The sequence below is a fragment of the Salmo trutta genome, chromosome 9 (genome assembly GCF_901001165.1).
Source record: "Salmo trutta chromosome 9, fSalTru1.1, whole genome shotgun sequence".
NCBI lineage: Eukaryota > Metazoa > Chordata > Actinopteri > Salmoniformes > Salmonidae > Salmo > Salmo trutta.
In genome coordinates, this window is record NC_042965.1 from 32,836,834 (window position 1) to 32,850,849 (window position 14,016).

Here is a 14,016-nt window from a genome sequence, read left to right on the forward strand (position 1 = left end):
AAGGGTACCAATTTTTTTGTAGCGTTGAAGATTGTTTTTATTTATTTAACTAGGCAAGTCAGTTAAGAACAAATTCTTATTTACAATGCCTATCCCAGATGACACTGGGCCAATTGTGCACCAACCTAAAGGACTCCCAAGCACAGCCAGTTGTGAAACTGCCTGGGATTGAACCCAGGTTTGTAGTGACAGCTCTAGCACTGTGATGGAGTGCCTTAGACCGCTGCACCACTCAGGATCCTAAAGATCCCAAGAACACAGTGGCCTCCATCATTCAGTTATTGGTCTCCCCAGGATTGAACCTGGGTCTGTAGTGACATCTCTATCACTGTGATGCCTTAGAGAGCGGCACCACTCAGTGGCCTCCATCATTCTTTTCACCCCATTTTCTCCTCAATTTCACAGTACCAAATTGGTAGCTACAGTCTTGTCTCATTGCTGCAACTCCCATACAGACTCTGGAGAGGCGAAGCTTGAGAGCCGTGCGTCCTCCGAAACACAACCCAACCCAAGCCACACTGCTTCTTGACACAATGACCTCTTAACCCAGAAGCCAGCCGCACGGAGGAAACACTGTGCACCTGGCGACTGTGTCAGTGTGCGCTGCGCCCGGCCCACCACAGGAGTCGCTAGTGCACGATGGGACAAGGCCATCTGGACAAACCCTCCCCTAACCCGGACGACGCTGGGCCAATTGTGCGCCACCCCATGGGTCTCCCGGTCGCGGCTGGCTGTGACAGAGCCTGGACTCGAACTCAGAATCTCTAGTGGCACAGCTAGCACTGCGATGCAGTGCCTTAGACTGCTGCGCCACTCGGGAGACCCTCCATCATTCTTAAATTGAAGAAGTTTGGAACCACCAATACTCTTCCTTGAGCTGGCTGATTGGCAAACCGAGCAATCGGGGGAGAAGGGCCTTGGTCAGGGAGGTGACCAAGAACCCGATGGTCACTGACACAGTTCCTCTGTGGAGATGGGAGAACCTTCCAGAAGGACAACCATCTCTGCAGCCCTCCAGCAATCAGGGCTTTATGGTAGAGTGGCCAGACGGAAGCCACTCCTCAGTAAAAGGCACACAACAGCCCGCTTGGAGTTTGCCAAAAACCTGCTCCAGAGCGTTCGGGACCTCAGAATGGGGCGAAGGTTCACCTTCCAACAGGACAATGACCCTAAGCACACAGCCAAGACAATGCAGGAGTGGCTTCGGGACAAGTCTCTGAATGTTCTTGAGTGGCCCAGCCAGATCCCGGACTTGAACCCAATCTAACATCTCTGGAGAGACCTGAAAATAGCTTTCCATCGAACCTGGAAGAGCTTGAGAGGATCTGCAAGAGAAGAATGTGAGAAACTCCCCAAATACAGGTGTGCCAAGCTTGTAGCATCATACCCAAGAAGGCTCGAGGCTGTAATCACTGCCAAAGGTGTTTAAACAAAGTACTGAGTAAAGGGTCTGAATACTTATGTAAAAGTAATATTTCAATGTTTTTATTTTGAATAAATTAGCAAAATTTCAAAACTGTTTTTGCTTTGTCATTATAGTCTATTGTATGTAGATTGATGAGAAAAAAAAGTAATACATTTTAGAATAAGGCTGTAACGTAACAAAATGTGGACAAAGTCAAGGGATCTGAGTACTTTCCGAATGCAGTGTATGTAACGTTTGCCTGTGCCATGGAGGTACATCCCAGTCCTGACCATGGGATGAAGATAACTACTGTATAGCACCACCTACAGCACCTGTAATGTGCCTGAGGTTTGTAGAGACGTTTGGTTTTCCTACACCAGCCACATTGCACGTTTTTAAATCAGTCGGCGTACACAAATGTGACTTGAATAAATGGAGGGGTTTACCCTTCTTCTTAGTTTACTACTTTACAAGTTGTTTATTTCTTGACTACTTTGTCAAGTGTGTCTGTGCGTTTGTGCGCATACTGAGCCTGATAGTGTCTCTGGCGCCACCCTCTGGTACAACATAAGAATAACATCTGAAGTGTTATTTCTGTAAAGGATACTCGTGGATACATGCAATTCTGCTGCTTCCTCTGTCTACATCTAATATATGAATTTGATTATCTCTTTATCTCAACAAAAACTCTTCAATGGTCTTATATTATGAAAATTAAACTCCCTTTATGTCACTCTTGGACAAATATGTTTCATCTGGTAGAGCTCAATTGGAATGTAGATACAGCATGTACATTTCCATCACACTTAATCCTACAGCTACCAATGATCTAGTAAGAAATTAGGATAGCGTGCATGTGTCAAATCATCATAAAGCTTCTAAAGCCAGTTCCCACTCGTATTACTAGTTAGACTTCACTGTCAAAGAGACTGAAACCTTTAAAAGGGGGGATTTCAAGAAGAGGATTAGGAGTTTGAGATTGGAGCTCAGGTTGTGTCCCAATAGTCTTTATAGTCCTATCTCCTTATCTCCTTTCCTAGTATAATTTCCTTTAGTACCACTAATAGGTGAACGGACTGGGTAGGAAAGGAAGTTGCTTCATACTACTGATACAACCCCACACTAACAAACACTGCTCTCATGGTGAGAACGAGGGAGGAGAGGGAGTAGTGGGGGGAGGAAGAGGAAGGCTGAGACAGAGGGTGCACTCAGCAGCAGTGAGCTCAGCCAAAGAGGGCCATTTCAGCTCTCTCTGTGTCCCCCTCTCTCTTTTTTGCTCTCTCTTTCTCTCTTGCTCTCTTTCTCTCTCGCTCTCAGGCGTCCTAATGAGAGAGTGACAGATAAGAGGAAGGGGGAGAGAGAAAGAGAGAGAGAGCTCTGTCGTGGGCTAATATGAATGAAGCACAGAGCTCTGTGCAGTAAGTTTGCTAACTCTTAAAAGAGATGCATGGCAATTATTAAATCATGTTGGATCTGTCTTATCTCTGCTATGTTGCATGCCGAGATATGGAGAGCAGTTGGTGAGTAAAGTATACATCGTTTTATATTGAATAAGAAGTGTTTAGTTATTGAGGGTATGTGGATTGCAGACTTGTTTGTCTGTTTCTCTGAGTAAAACCAGAAAGTTAATGTCAAACTGAATCAGAGAGAGAGATATGTTAGTTAAATATGAATCTCAGTATTACTTTACTTATATGTGCGTAGATATGGTATTTCAGTGAAGATCCCTTCATCGGATAAAGATCTGTATCTTCATTAAAAGTATGTATTTTCAACTCTCTGGTAGCTGTCCTGCAACATGACCAAAGTCCATGTCACTTAATTTAGAATTTGTTATAATGATGACTCAATGTTTCATTGCAAAGCTCAGCTCGACAAGATTGCTAGCATAAGCATAATAACTGGAGTAAAAAATACATCTGAAATGCAGTGCACTACAGAGTATCAGTATAAAAATAACATTGTTTTTACACATTTCTGACAAAAACTGACACACACACACACACACACACACACACACACATACACATTAGCAGGCTGTATAATATCCTATAGTGTGGACTGGATCTAGGATCTTAATTTGAGCCAGTTTGCTACAGCAGGAAAATAATCCTGCAGCAACAGGAAATGTAAATTATTATGTGGATTATAATTAATGGACATTTTTGTAGTGACTGACATTTTTCGTAAGGGAAAATCAAGTCTGAAATTTCAAAGTGGATATTACAAACTTCCGAAGCCTTTTTAAACCTCAAATACAATACACTTTTTAAATGGATCCTGCAACAGGGTGATCAAATTAAGATTCTACATCTGTAGGCTGTCTGTATCCTTTCTGAGAAACACACACACACGGGTGTGTACTGCAGGCTATGTGTATCTTCTCTGACAGTTCGAGTGGACCTGGAAACATAAGCAGCTCTTTCATGAGTTCAACCTCTACCTGGTCTATAAAGGGCTAACTGTGCTGTGAGTTAACGTTGACTAACAAAACACACCTACACACACACACAGATATAAAGAGAGGTTTGTGTCCTGCATTTTCTTCTACAGCGCTGTGGTTCTGCAAGAGTATGTAAGTTCAGGTGTTTCTCTGTATGTCTTATATTAGTACAGTCCGACACACACACGCACACGAGTGCGACACGATCACATCTGCCTCTTTTTAAGTTGTGTGAATAGTTGGGATCAGATTTCCTAAATTATAGACATTTTTGGCTGAATTCCTGGTGATTTTACAGTTTTTTGGGGAAAAACTATAATGCCCCTCCACCCCCAAACATATATTATTATTTTTTACTAAAAACGTTCCGCCCAAAAAAAACACTTGTGGACCGGTTGCCTTTTGCCGACCACTACTCTAAATCGAATCATCTTCTTTTCTGATACTGTAACGTAAATATAATAATCTGCCTCTTTAATTTGGAACATACTGTATGTCATTCATCCACAGTCCACACATTGTCAGTCATACAGCTGTCCTACTGAATGTAGGAGCTTAACAGGAGCCTGACTTTTGCTTGGATATGTACTGTCCCATAGCCTGATTCTGTAATCAGGACTCAGGTTTTACTACAGTGTGTTTGTTAAAGCTGGAATTTACTATTAGAAACTTAATACATTTGTTTTCCATTTCAGGCAAGGAAGAATGCCCTTTAACATTTAATATGGCATGGATATGCTGTGATGGACTTCCTCTATCGGTGGAATGAGTGTCGTGGGACATTAAGACCATTCTGTCATGGGGGACTTGAGAGATGAGTGTGGACAGTGAAGACGACGGGAAGGATGACCTCTATAAGCTGAAAGCCCCTACTATGCTCCAGAGATGTGCTGTGTAAACGCTAATGTGCTCTGAATCCACAATGCTCCGGAGGTGGCTGTTAGCTCTGGTGGCCCGTGTTGGGGTCATAGCACTAGTGGTGTGCTGCTGCCTGTCTCTACTCTACCTGCTGGCCTGCAAACCCCCCAGCAGCTACAGCCATGAACAGGCCCAGGTCTGGGCTGGAGGAGCCACCAGTAAGGAGGGTTACCTGGCGCTACTGCAGGAGAGCGAGGACACACACAGGCACTATATTAACAGTCTCAGTAAGCAGATAGCCCAGCTCAAAGAGGCTCTCCAGATGAGGACCCAGCAGCTGCAGGAGTCTCTGGAAAAGGCCAGGGCCAAAGGGGTTCTACCTATGGGGCTGGAGGGCCTGCGTAGGCCCCAGACACACACCGACCTCCAGGTGAGTGTTTGTGTGTATGTGTCTGTGTGTCTGTGTGTGTGTGTGTATGTGTGTGTGTGTGTGTGTGTGTGTGTGTGTGTGTGTTATTGCGTGAGTGTGTGCATGTGTGTGTGTGTGTGTGTGTGTGCATCTTTATCAATCAGTATGTCAACTCTTCCGGCAGGCGTTCTTCAAGGCCCAGTTGAGCCGGGCTGAGGTCCAGTGCGTGTTTGTGCATGAGTGTATGCGTGTGTGCATGCGCGCGTGTGTGTGCATCTTTATCAATCAGTATGTCAACTCTTCCGACAGGAGTTCTTCAAGGCCCAGTTGAGCCGGGCTGAGGTCCAGTCTGGTGAGAAGTTGCCCAGTGAGTACGCCGTGATTCCCTTCGAAAGCTTCACCCTGCACAGGTCAGTCAAGTGACCTTTGACCTTATTTATTTCAAAGGCCTTATAATTAGACCCCTGAGCTTTACACTAACCACATTACCTGACCATGGAAACCTCTTGACCATACTCATAACCATAAGCACGTTGCCATTTTGAGGTACAGTATAAATGCAGTGCTACTCAGGATGGTTGTTTTCCAGGGTGTACCAGCTCGAGATGGGGCTGACCCGTCATCCAGAGGAGAGGCCTGTGAGGAAGGACCGGAGAGACGAGCTGACAGGCACGCTAGAGATAGCCCTGCAGGTCCTCAACGGACCCCGGAGACACGGGGAGCGCCGCCGACGCTCCTATTCACCATCGGACTTCATAGAGGGTGAGCGTGTTGGGCCCAGCCAAGTGTACTTTGCTCTTCTATTGTCTAGGTGGAATTTTAATATGAAAAAGGTGGAATTTTTCAACAAATTGCTTACAAGTATGAAATCCTCTCAGATCTCCAGAGGGCCAGGAACACAATTTGCAATTGTTTAAATGATTTGTACTTGCTGATGTTTGTCTGTTGTCCACCTGTCCGTCCGTCCATCCGTCTGTCTGTATGTCTGTCTGTCCGTCCGTCCATCCATCCATCCCTAACAGGGCTGACCCGTACAGAGCGTGACAAGGGGACGGTGTATGAACTGATGTTTAAGGGCGAGGGGCCGCAGGACTTCAGACAGCTGGTGTTCTTCAGACCCTTCGGCCCGGTGGTCAGGGTGAAGAATGAGAGGGTGGACACACGCCACATGCTCATCAACATCATAGTACCACTGTCCAGGAGGGCTGACACATTCAGACAGTTCATCAACAACTTCAGGTTGGAACAAAAAGAAACAACATGGCCCACAATCTCAGGCAGTTTTGGAAGTAAAGATAACCATTTACGTTGTATATACAGACTTTTTCTCCCAGCATCAACAATTGTAATGTCAGGTGTTTATGACCATCAAGTTCTTGAAATGTTCCGTATTGACTGACCATCATGTCTTAAAGTAATGGACTGACTCTCTTTGCTTATTTGAGATGTTCTTGCTATCCAATTGGTAATAGTTACTGTCTTGTCTCATCGCTGCAACTCCCATACGGACTCGGGAGAGGCATGCGTCCTCTGAAACACAACCCAACCAAGCCGCACTGCTTCTTGACACAGCGCACATCCAACCCAGAAGCCAGCCGCACTAATGTGTCGGAGGAAACACCGTACACCTAGTGACCTGGTCAGCATGCACTGCGCCCGGCCCGCCACAGGAGTCGCTAGTGCACAATGAGACAAGGATATCCCTGCCGGCCAAACCCTCCCTAACCCCCTAACCCGGACGACACTGGGACAATTGTGCTTCGCCCCATGAGCCTCCCGGTCACAGCCGGTTGCGGCAGAGCCTGGGCTCAAACCCAGAATCTCTGGTGGCACAGTCTTAGACCACTGCGCCACCCGGGAGGCCCACAAATTAACTTTTAACAAAGCACACCTGCTAATTGAAATGCATTCCAAGTGACTACCTGGTTGAGGCAAAGGGTGGCTACTTTGAAGAATCTCAAATATAAAATATGTTTTTATTGGTTTAACACTTTTTTGGTTACTACATGATTCCATATGTGTTATTAAATCGTTTTGATGTCTTCACTATTATTCTACAATGTAGAAAATAGTAAAAATAAAGAATAACCCTTGAATGAGTAGGTGTGTCCAAACTTTTGACTGGTACTGTATGTATGCTGGAGCATGGGTAACATTGTAGGAGGCAGCCCATCTGTTTAGGGCAGGGGTGTCAAACTCATTCCATGGCGAGCCTAGTGTCTGCAGGTTTTGGGGTTTTCCTTTCAATTAAAACCTAGACAACCAGGTGAGGGGAATTCCTTACTAATTAGTAACCTTAATTCATCAATCAAGTACAAGGGAGGAGCGAAAACCCGCAGACACTCGGCTCCACGTGGAATACTATAATACTATATATAGACTATAACACGGAACCCAAACCGGCTGCGCGCGTGCGCCATCGTGCGCCATCGTGCGCCATCGTACGCTATCGTGCGCCATCGTGCGCCATCGTACGCTATCGTGCGCCATCGTGCGCCATCGTGCGCCATCGTGCGCCATCGTGCGCCATCGTACGCTATCGTGCGCCATCGTGCATACATGTAATTTGTCTCCCCACACCAAATGCGATCACAACACGCAGGTTAAAATATCAAAACAAACTCTGAACCAATTACATTAATTTGGGGACAGGTCGAAAAACATTAAACATTTATGGCAATTTAGCTAGCTAGCTTGCACTTGCTAGCTAATTTGTCCTATTTAGTTAGCTTGCTGTTTCTAGCTAATTTGTCCTGTGATATAAACATTGAGTTGTTATTTTACCTAAAATGCCCAAGGTCCTCTACTCCGACAATTAATCCACACATAAAACAGTCAACCGAATCGTTTCTAGTCATCTCTCTTCCTTCCAGGCTTTTTCTTCTCTTGACTTTATATTGCGATTGGCAACTTTCATTAGGTGCCTTACCGCCACTGACCTCGTTCGTCTTCAGTCACCCACGTGGGTATAACCAATGAGGAGATGGCACGTGGGTTCCTGCTTCTACAAACCAATGAGGAGATGGGAGGCAGGACTTGCAGCACGATCTGCGTCAGAAATAGAACTGATTCTATTTTAGCCCTTGGCAACGCAGACGCTCGTTGGCGTGTGCGAGCAGTGTGGGTGCAATAATTGAATAACATGGATTTCTAAATGTATTCATCCATTCTAAATGTATTCACCGCGACGCGAGCGGTGTGGTCAGCCTTTAACTGCCATCTTGCTGTTTCAGAAAGGTGTGCATCCAGCAGGAAGGGAAGACCCACCTCACTGTGGTCTACTTTGGAAGGGACCAGATTGACGAGGTCAAAGCCATCATGGATCAGACATCCAGGTAATAAACTCTTCTCAGCTATACCATGTTTGTAAGTAATAACAAGTTCAAAACAACAGCAAGCTTACTCCATCAAACAGGGCTCAAAGGTCTGAAAATCATCTCATATTTCAGCTCCACGGTGTACTGTCCAAAAGCATATTGCCTTCTAATGAATGCATTGTTGCTCCTCTGGAATTCCTAATTAGGGATGAGTCCGTGCTGCATTGCGGTCGTTGGTGGATAGCAGATAGTGTAGATATAACTCCAGTGAGATATACAGTAACTGTTAAGGTTCTTTAATCACCACATCCTTTCAAGCATTAGGAGCCAGGGGAGTTTTGCAGAGCTAGGAGACTGTAAGGAGAGAAATTTGAGTAATCTCCTGATTGTAGCAGATCCATACATATACACATACAGGATAACCAATAGGACTGGAATGAAAAGGGCAGCAGTCGTTTGACCACAGACAGGGCTTATTGTATGTGAATATGTGGAAGTGTGTTTAAGTTAAACCATCCATATTTTGATTTGATCACTCCAAATTTCCAAATTTTCTACTGACCCACTTAAATGATTAAACCCTGTTTCTAGCCACAACTGTGTTTGCTTAGATTTGACCTAAGGCTTGAGGACTGATGACCGTTTCTCATTAAACACTGATTTAGATGACCTCAGCAAAACTTTCCCTCCCCCAGGGAAACCCAGTTCCGGAACTTCACGCTGATCCAACTGAACGAGGAATTCTCTCGTGGGCGGGGCTTAGAGGTGGGCGCGCGAGCCTGGAGGCGGAGCCACAACGTGCTGCTCTTCTTCTGCGACGTCGACATCCACTTTACCCTAGACTTCCTCACTTCCTGCAGACTCAATGCAGAGCCTGGTGAGGAGCGGGAGCTCCTAACTATCTATCAATCTGTTGGTGTGTCAGTGTGTCTGTCTGTCAATGGAAGTGGAAGTTAATGGAAGATGCATGTCTTTGTTTTTCAAACTTTAGGTAAGAAAGTGTTCTACCCAGTTCTCTTCAGTCAGTACAATCCATCTCTTATCGACAATAACCAGAGTCCCTTCCCTTCTATTCAACAACAGCTGGTGAGTCTTTCTTGCTAGTGCACCTGTGTGTGGAAATAGAAAAAAGGTATTATACATTACATTGATTTTTTTTTATGTTACTTTTATTTTGTGTCTTTCTGCAACAGGTGATAATGAAGGATGCTGGATTCTGGAGAGATTTTGGGTTTGGCATGACTTGCCAGTATAGGTCTGATTTCATCAACATAGGTAATTAAACAATATGTTTCTTCGCTGATTGACTGACTGACTGATTGTCAATTTGATTGATTGATTGAGTTGGTCAATTTATATCTCTGATCTGCACAGGTGGGTTTGACCGGAACACCAAAGGCTGGGGTTTGGAGGATGTTCACCTATACAGAAAGTACCTGCACAGCAAGCTGATGGTGATTCGCTCTCCCTCCCGTAGCCTCTTCCACTTGTGGCATGAGAAGCAATGCGCGGACGAGCTGCAGCCAGACAAGTATAAGATGTGTATGCAGACCAAGGCCATGAGCGAGGCCTCTCACGGCCACCTGGGGGAGCTGTTCTTCACACAGGAGATCCAGGAGCACCTGGAGAGGCAGAAACTACTGAACGACTCAAGTCACTTGAGGTAGAGGTTGCCCCATAACCACAGATCTAAGATCAGAATACCCTACACCTTATCCTAGCCTTAACCATTAGGAAGTTGAACTATATCTGACCATGGACCTGTGGTCATGGTTAGGAAATCAGAACCTCTGGAGAGGTTTTGTTGAGAGAACAATGATCTCATCATCCTACAGACTCAACTTAAGGACTGGGGAGGGCGTGTAGAGGGATGAGACATGAACTTTGTCATGACAAGATTAAAATGTTATTGAATGAAAAATTGATGTGATGTTATGTACTCACTGTATGTCGTCATTGCCATTTTGCTGACGGATGATCGCCTAATGATCTGATGAGTCTGTCCTATGAGCATTTGGTTGAAATGACATTGCAAAGATGTCTTTCAACTTCTTGTGCTCACTGGGTGAAAGCAGGGAGGGCAGAAGAACCTTACCCACTTTGTTGTATTGAGACTGTCAACTTGCTATGGACTCAATGAAAATAATATTTTTGTATAAATGAAGGGAAGGACGCTTTTGTATAACACTCTGTATTTATAATTATATCTGAATATTTATTAGAATAATACAAGATCATAATGCCTCAACCAACCAACTGACTTGGAGACCATTACCTGGATAGAAGAATCAAGAAGCATAATTAAAAGAATGCTGATTGCATGCACTATCATAGCGTTTATATGATTTGGGAGTAGATGAAGCAATTGCATGTATGTCAATATTTGTGTTCTTTCTGGTCTTGCATTGCAACATTGGGAGAGTCAATATTTCAAAACCATTTCTCTCTCTCTTCCTTCCTCCTTCCCCTCTATATATCTCTTTCTGTGTGTGTGTGTGTGTGTGTGTGTGTGTGTGTGTGTGTGTGTGTGTGTGGTGTGTGGTGTGTGTGGTGTGTGTGGTGTGCGTGCGTGCGTGCGTGCGAGAGAGAGAGAGAGAGAGAGAGAGAGAGAGAGAGTCTATTTGTGCAGACTGGCAGTATTTCATGGTCAGGCATGTTTTGACACAGAACAGAAGAAAGACTTTGGTGGAACCTGTGTTTTAGAACTGGGGTGGGACATAAATGTGTTCTTATTTTGCCTCGTTTTGTATAACATTCCAGTGGCAATTTTAACATGGAAATCTTTGTGGGGCAAACTAAAAAACACAACACTAAACAATACATTAATTGCACTATAATGGTGACAAACGGTGCCCACAAACTGTTAGGGCCTACATAAAGCTGTCCCAACAGCAGAGTCCCAACACAGTCCCAACACCTTACCACTGCTACACCTGGCTATCAGCGGAGCCTTGTCTAGCAGCGAAACAGTTCATTCAGCCTCATTCACTGCCTTAAAAAAAACATAGCTGATATGGCTGACTTGCTTAAGCAAATGTGGTTTCTAATGACAATTGAAATGTACAAACTATAGCATAAGGGGACGACGAGCGGATAAGAGGCAATCCGTATTTTCGATTAAGACATTAATGAGCGAGCTAGAACGGACGTAGTCAATATAACTATTTGTTCAGCACTTTTGAAATGTACAGCAACATAATTCAGAACATGGGCCGTTCTTACAGTATTCTCCCTGTACACCAAGTCAGAACCGTAGGATAAATAAATGGGACAAAAACTCAGCAAAAAAAGGAACGTCCCTTTTTCAGGACCCTGTCTTTCAAAGATAATTCATAAAAATCCAAATAATTTCACAGATCTTCATTGTAAAGGGTTTAAACACTGTTTCCCATGCTTGTTCAATGAACCATCAACAATTAATGAACATGCACCTGTGGAATGGTCGTTAAGACACTAACAGCTTACAGACGGTAGGCAATTAAGGTCACAGTTATGAAAACATAGGACACTAAAGAGGCCTTTCTACTGATTCTGAAAAACACCAAAAGAAAGATGCCTGCTCATCTGCGTGAAAGTGCCTTAGGCATGCTGCAAGAAGGCATGAGGACTGCAGATGTGGCCAGGGCAATAAATTACAATGTCCTTACTGTGAGACACCTAAGACAGCGCTACAGGGAGACAGGACGGACAGCTAATCATCCTCGCCGTGGCAGACCACGTGTTACAACACCTTCATTTCAAGCTGGGGACCACATTTGGGTACCTAAGCACAGTGGTGTCATGACGTTGGCCTGTGGGTAAGGTTTATGACCCCCCCATAAATACCTTTCTCCCTTCCCCTCTCTCTCTCTGACCCTACTGAAGGACTGTTGAATAGCCTTTGTTAAATATAGAGAGTCTGGGAACATCAAACAAATGGGGGGAAAGGAACCATATTTTGGTAATAGAACCAGTTGGAAATATGCGTTGGAACTTAATGAGTATGGATGTCAGTTCGGTTGTCATCTGAGACATTATGACTGATGACAGGACGACATAAACTGTACCTGGGAAAGTCTACATATTCTAGTTATCAAATTTACATGGAATTGTTGTGCAAGTTAAATGTTTGATATTGAAACTGTTTGTTAAAAGATTAAATGTAATTTTAGCTTCCAAATGAGAGAATTGGGTTTTCATAAGGAAAGTGCCCTGCTTAATCAGTGGCCCGCACCTGTGAAGAGACAGGGGATATAAACGATGAAACACACCCTTCTCCCCTCGCCACTATATAAGACAATGACACAATGTAACCAGAGTTCCACTACGTGAGGTCTGCAGCCTCTGCGTTAAAAGGACACACATGTCAAGTACAGAACTAAGCCAACCTCAGCGTGAGCTTTGGTTGTGAATGGTATGAACTTTGAACTTATTCACTACAGAAGTGATACTTCCTAGCCGTTGAGTTAGCAGCGGCCGCTGTAGACGTGGGCTAGGAAAGGACGGACGACGGATCCAGTCTAACACACGACGAAGATACTACAACGTACCCATTTTATCACCATTGACATTCTTCCGAGGACAGGAAGATCGCTGTTGGCCAACCCGGCCAGCATCTACGACCAACCTACCGAAGCGCAGCTCAGAGTAAATATTTATTTCATTTTCCTTTTCCAAATGGGCAGTAATTTAGAATGCATACGATAATGTATTTACGATAGCATAGCTGCTGTTTCTTTTGTTCCTCAGTCTTCCCGCTCTTTCATTCAAGCTCAACCCCCTTTCTTTGTGTAACAAGACGCCATGTCGGCTCCGTCCACCAGGGTCATTTTCTGTATGAGATAATTTGTATTCTGTGGATATGTAATTCTGTGTGATTAGTTAGGTATTTAGTAAATAAATAATTCAACCCAATTTTGTATTGCTGATTCAACTTGTTAGCCAGGGTTCGTGAAGATATCCAAGAATTTACGATTTTCATTATGAGACTGAAAATAAGGTGACGATTAATATTGACTGCTATCGATGTAAAATAATACTACGTTTTTAAGAGTTTATTCGGAAGATAACGGCTCTATAAACACTCTTCCGTGGTGTCCCGACATTCTAGTTAATTACATTTACATGATTAGCTAATCAGGTGATATTAATTACAGAGAAAGGATTTTATAGGATAGCATGTCATATCGCTTAATCCGGCATAGCCAAAGACACGACAGTGGGTTCCCAAACATTATGTGTTGTGACCCACCTTATAGATAAAATGTTTGTAGCCACAACCCAAGCTTTACAAACCAAGAGGAGCTGTCCGGGACCCAACCAACCAACTGACTTGGAGCCCATTACCTGGATAGAAGGATCAAGAAGCCTAATTAAAAGAATGCTGATTGCATGCACAATCATAGCGTTTTATATGATTTGGGAGTAGATGAGCAATTGCATGTATGTCAATATTTGTGTTCTTTCTGGTCTTGCATTGCAACATTGGGAGAGTCAATATTTCAAAACCATTTCTTTCTCTCTTCCTTCCTCCTTCCCCTCTATATATCTCTTTCTGTGTGTGTGTGTGTGTGTGCGTGCGTGCGTGCGTGCGTGCGTGCGAGCG

At 44.2% G+C, this 14,016-nt stretch overlaps 1 protein-coding gene across 1 annotated transcript; it reads left to right on the top strand.

The window, feature by feature from the left end:
* Positions 1 to 2,769: 2,769 nt before the first annotated feature.
* Positions 2,770 to 10,763, top strand: LOC115200434 (chondroitin sulfate N-acetylgalactosaminyltransferase 1). Its single transcript, XM_029763513.1, has 10 exons — positions 2,770 to 2,925; positions 4,544 to 5,136; positions 5,425 to 5,525; positions 5,705 to 5,877; positions 6,138 to 6,354; positions 8,349 to 8,450; positions 9,128 to 9,309; positions 9,424 to 9,518; positions 9,626 to 9,707; positions 9,807 to 10,763. The coding sequence occupies exons 2-10, from the start codon at positions 4,753 to 4,755 to the stop codon at positions 10,097 to 10,099; spliced, it is 1,629 nt and encodes a 542-aa protein (XP_029619373.1). The 5' UTR covers positions 2,770 to 2,925; positions 4,544 to 4,752; the 3' UTR covers positions 10,100 to 10,763.
* The last annotated feature ends 3,253 nt before the right edge of the window (positions 10,764 to 14,016 follow it).

What these genes read in the sequence shown, in the direction of transcription:
- LOC115200434 (XM_029763513.1), top strand. Translation starts at nt 4,753, where the DNA reads ATGTGCTCTGAATCCACAATGCTCCGGAGGTGGCTGTTAGCTCTGGTG. An exon ending in CAGTTCATCAACAACTTCAG is followed by an intron (nt 6,355 to 8,348) that starts GTTGGAACAAAA and finishes TTGCTGTTTCAG; the next exon opens with AAAGGTGTGCATCCAGCAGG. An exon ending in GTCTGATTTCATCAACATAG is followed by an intron (nt 9,708 to 9,806) that starts GTAATTAAACAA and finishes TGATCTGCACAG; the next exon opens with GTGGGTTTGACCGGAACACC.